Source organism: Nicotiana attenuata, unplaced genomic scaffold, assembly GCF_001879085.1.
Source record: "Nicotiana attenuata strain UT unplaced genomic scaffold, NIATTr2, whole genome shotgun sequence".
Lineage (NCBI taxonomy): Eukaryota > Viridiplantae > Streptophyta > Magnoliopsida > Solanales > Solanaceae > Nicotiana > Nicotiana attenuata.
Window position 1 is genome coordinate 20,959 of NW_017674567.1, and position 4,954 is coordinate 25,912.

Here is a 4,954-nt window from a genome sequence, read left to right on the forward strand (position 1 = left end):
TATTCTGGTATTATTTTTTATCTACTGTTTGGTATGTTGTATTACAAATGACAATTGCATAATTTCTAAGAAGAAGGTATAAGTTATCTCGGCACTAATTATCTCATCCCCTACAAGGTATAAATTATCCCGATACTAATTTTATTCCCGAGATAACTTATACCAGGTTTGCTAACCAAACAAAGTATTAAAATGATATTAAAATTTTATACTGTCACTATATATACTTATACCTCGTGGGAAACGACTCCTAAAATTCCTGTATGTAAAATGTAGACCCAGAAGGAAATAAGGAAAAAATGTGTCACGTCGAATGACAAAACAGATAGCAGCATCAATAATAAACAAAAGCGGGGTGAGAAAAAACAAATTACACAAGCGGATTCATCTCCCCAAGGTAGAGTTGACTTTGGCCTTTGAGAGACCTGGGTGGTTGTTTAATTATTGCTGCTATTAGCTGTCTCCTTTTATTCAACGAGAAATTGCAAAGAAATAGAGATATATAATTGGGATCAGAATTTCAACGATCGTTTCAGCCGCAGAAATTGCAAAAGAAACAGAGAGAGTTAGATCTCAAGAAAAATGAATCAGAACATGAGCGCGTTCTTGATCGGAATGGTGGGGGCTGCCTTTACGTTGGGCGCTTATTCTCAGCCATGGATGACACCAACGCAAAGCATCACTACGGGCCTTATAACTCTTATGTTTGGTCTCCTCGTCCGTGAAGGTTTCATCTCCCTTTAGAATTTCACTATTTCCCCTTGTTATTATTATTAACAAATATCTCTATCTTTAAATTTTCATTTATGGTTATGACCATCATCTGTTGCTGAGACTCTGAGGTCTTTCTTTCCAGTTCTGAGTTTGTATTTCCTTTTTTATAATACTAAAATCATTTTACACAATACTATATATGTTTGAATTATTACTATTTGTGTTGCTTGGCGATTGGGATGGTTACTTGTATTTTGAATTAATGCACCGCAAAATTCATGGAGATTGGTAACCCACTACAAATATCATTTTAGTGATACAGATGAGCCCTTTTTACAATATATAGATCAATAAATGACAACATGGGAGATCGGTATATAATACGTATATACTTCGGATAAGGACCATATTTGTACCTTTATTACGAGAAAATGATCATTTTCACCCTCCGTTATATTATCCGTATAAAAATATCCATGTCGTAACCTAAAGAAAGAATTACAAGAAAATATACATGACTACATACCATAACAAAAAATGGCCCATGTTTTTAAGTTTTACCCAGCCCATATCGTACATATTTTGAAAGCACTAGCAAATTCAAAATTTGTGTTCTTACAAGCATTGCTTCTAAAGCTATGGAGTTAAATTTGTGTTCTCACATTATTGCTTTCACTCTCTCTTCTTCTCACATCTTCTACATATGCTTTAAGGGGTCGTCCGTCATTGCTGCTTCTTACCATGTGTCACCTGGTTGCAATGTAAGAAAATTGAAGAGTAGAAGTTCACCATTGATGGCCATTCAAAAATTTGCTTTCGAAAATAAGATTGTTTTGAGTTTGTTAGTTGTTTGGATTGGGTGTTGTTCCAATTGATTGAAAATATCAAAAGCAGTTCAAAATTTAAATTTGAAGTAGATTTAAGCAAGATTTGAGTAAAATTTTAGAATAGACGCAAGGAAGAAGACGAAGTCAGTTTTTTGTATAATTATGTATAATCTTGTATAATAGTGTATATGAGTGTATACACATCTTATACACTATTATACAACTTTATACAAGCGTCTGTAGACGAACTTCTCCCACGATTTTCAGTTGCAATTCTTGTTCAAAACCAGTCCAAATCTCCATTAAATGACTTCAAATTTTATATACAACCTCCTTATACTATTTCTAACTAGTCTAAATAACACCCACTCCAAATTTCTCACAAAATCAAATTCGAAATTTAAAACCACATATTTAAGCTTGTTACAAATCTAATTTTCACAATTCAAATGGCTTTGGTTTGTTGGACTATTATTTGAGTCACAGTTACTGATTCGAAAATTAACTTAAAAGCTTGAGAAATCTTTTTTAAAAATTAAATAGTAATTTCTAGAACCTATTGGAGTTGGATGTTGAATCTTAGCCTATTATTTTTTGGGCTAGTTGGTTGTAAATTGAAATATGAGCTATAAAATTGAAAAGTAGGGAGCCCAATTGTTCTTATGTGAAATATCCCCTTACCTAAATGGTTCAAATACACCCCTTCTTCGTTAAGTGTGTCCAAGGCGGACTCTCAATCCTATGTGGCATTAATGTTTTGATGAAGTGAATGTTGGTCACATGCCCATGTTGTCCAACCAATGGCCCAATGGCCTAATCCTATTCTCTTTTGGTTTTGCATTCCTATTCGGAATTGGATTCGGTGTTTATTCCTATTTTGAGTGAGTTTTGGCTTTAAGAGAAAGCACCGATCTATAATTAAGACAACCTTGAAGAATTTTTCTATGCTCATTGATACAAGTCTTTGAAAGACTTAAGCACATAAGAATGGTTTTTGAGAGAGCTTTCATCAAGAGAGAAGAGAGAAGAAAAGTATTTATTTTTGCTGTAGATTTTATTCCGACCAACCAACTTCAAATTACGTTTTCTGATGCGTTAACCGTTGGATCGGGCTAAAAAATTTGATTGAATATTTGTAATGTCTTGGTTTTTGATTTGAACGGTGGAGATCGGATTTGGAGGCCCGTAGCATCTGATTTCGAATCTCAAACAACAACTTTGTTTTTGTGGATTCTCCTCTTTCTTCAATTGATTAGTTGTTGCTATTGTTGCTCTGTGTTTGGCACTTGTTGTGTAGCCAATTTGGAGAACTTTTGTAACCCTCTTATTGCTATAATGGAGTTTTTGGATCTTTGTGATCCCATGATTTTTACCTTCGATTTGGTGTTCTTTATCTTCTTTATTTTCGGGTTTGCCTCTTCCTCGACGTAACAGTGGTATTAGAGCCTTGATTATTTATCCGGTATGTAGGCGAATATGAGCAAGCTGGTATGTTCAAATGGGAGAAATTATAATATTTGGAGAAGCAAGATGAAAGATTTATTTTTCGTGAAGAAGATGCATCTACCCGTTTTGCAGCTCATAAACCCGAGAGTATATCTAATGAAGATTAGGATTTCGAGCACCAATAAGTATGTGGATATATACGACAATGGGTTGAAGATGATGTTCGCAACCATATTGTGAACGAGACACATCCGAAATCATTGTGGGAAAAGCTAGAGACTCTTTATGCTTCAAAAACTGGGAACAACAAGTTGTTCCTGCTAAAGCAATTGATGACCTTTAAATACTAGGAAGGCAGCCCTATCCTTGATCACATAATGATTTCCAAGGCGTCCTTGATCAGCTGTTTGGAATGGGAGTTAATTTTGATGATGGGATACAAAGACTTTGGCTTCTTAATAATCTGCTTGACTCTTGGGAAACTCTTCGTGTTTTTTTGACAAATTAGGCTCCTGGAGGTAAGGTGACCATGGAATATGCCAAGAGTGGTTTGTTGAACGAAGAAGTAAGGAGAAAATCTCAGGTTTCGTCCTCGTAAGCAGATATCTTGGTTACATAAGACCGGGGGAGAGATAGAACAAGAAGCTCGAGGAATAGAGGTAAAAGTAGAAGTAAGTCAAGGTCCAAATACCATAATATTACATGCAACCACTGTAGCAAGAAGGGACATATCAAAAGGTTTTGTCACAAGTTGTTGCAAGACATTAGAGAATGAAAGAAAACTGAAAATAACGAGAACAATGTTGCTGCTATTGTTCGAGATGACCTTCTTTTTGCTTATGATGAAAACGTCATCAATTTGGTATCCCATGAGACGAGCTGGATAGTAGATTCTGGAGCTACCTCACATGTCACACCAAGAAAAACTTTTCTTCTCATCTTATACTCATGTTGATTCTGAAGTGTTAAAGATGGGCAATGCCAGTGAAGTTAAGATGTTCGGTGTTGGCACCGTTTGATTGAAAACTAATAATGGTTCAATGTTAGTTCTTTAAGATGTCAAGCATGCTCCAGACTTTCCTTTCAATTTGATCTCTGCAGGAAGATTAGATGACGAAGGTTACCATAATGCCCTCTTTAATGGCCAATGGTAGCTCACCAAGGGCTCGTTAGTAGTGGCTCGAGGAGTCAAGTCTGGTCATTTATATGTGACAAAGGGCTCTATTCTTAATGACTCCATAAATCTGATGGAAAGTGACATTTTATCAGAATTGTGGCACAGAAGATTGAGTCATATGAGCAAGAGGGGGATTACGTGTTTGGCTAAGAAAAGTTTGCTTTCTGGAGTGAAACAAGCAAAGCTGAAAAGGTGTATCCATTGTTTAGCTGGTAAACAGAAAAGAGTTTTCTTTCATAGCCATCCTCCATCAAGAAAGCCCAATTTATTGGAGCTAGTACACTCTGATTTGTGTGGTCCTTTTAAAGTAAAGTCAAAAGGTGGTGCACTTTACTTTGTGACCTTCATTGATGATCATTCTCGTAAGCTCTAGGTATATCCTTTGAAATCTAAGAGATATTAAAATGTATTCGCACTGACAATGGTGGTGAATATTGTGGTCCCTTTAATAACTATTGCAAGGAACAAGGAATTCGTCATAAAAAAATCCACCCAAGATGCCTCAATTGAATGGTTTGGCAGAGAGGATGAATAGACTCTAGTTGAAAGAGTTAGATACCTGCTTTCAGAGGCTAAACTTCCAAATACATTTTAGGCGGAAGCACTTAATACTGTTGCCTATGTTATCAATTTGTCTCCTACTGTTGCTTTGGATGGTGATGTCCCAGACAGAGTTTGGTTTGCCAAAGATATTTCTTGTGATCACTTGAGAGTTTTTGGGTGTAAAGCTTGTGTGCATGTTCCTAAAGATGAGAGATCAAAACTGGATGTCAAAACTAAGCAGTGCATC

The 4,954-nt window shown here is 35.9% G+C and overlaps 1 protein-coding gene across 1 annotated transcript; it reads left to right on the forward strand.

Annotated features, from left to right (window-relative positions):
* Positions 1 to 496: 496 nt before the first annotated feature.
* On the forward strand, positions 497 to 931 carry LOC109218909 (the record flags this gene model as incomplete). The annotated part of the gene is given in 2 exon segments (XM_019383306.1): positions 497 to 581; positions 584 to 931. Coding segments are annotated over 2 exon segments (246 nt in total), but the record flags the coding sequence as incomplete, so codon positions are not given.
* Between the last annotated feature and the right edge of the window lie 4,023 nt (positions 932 to 4,954).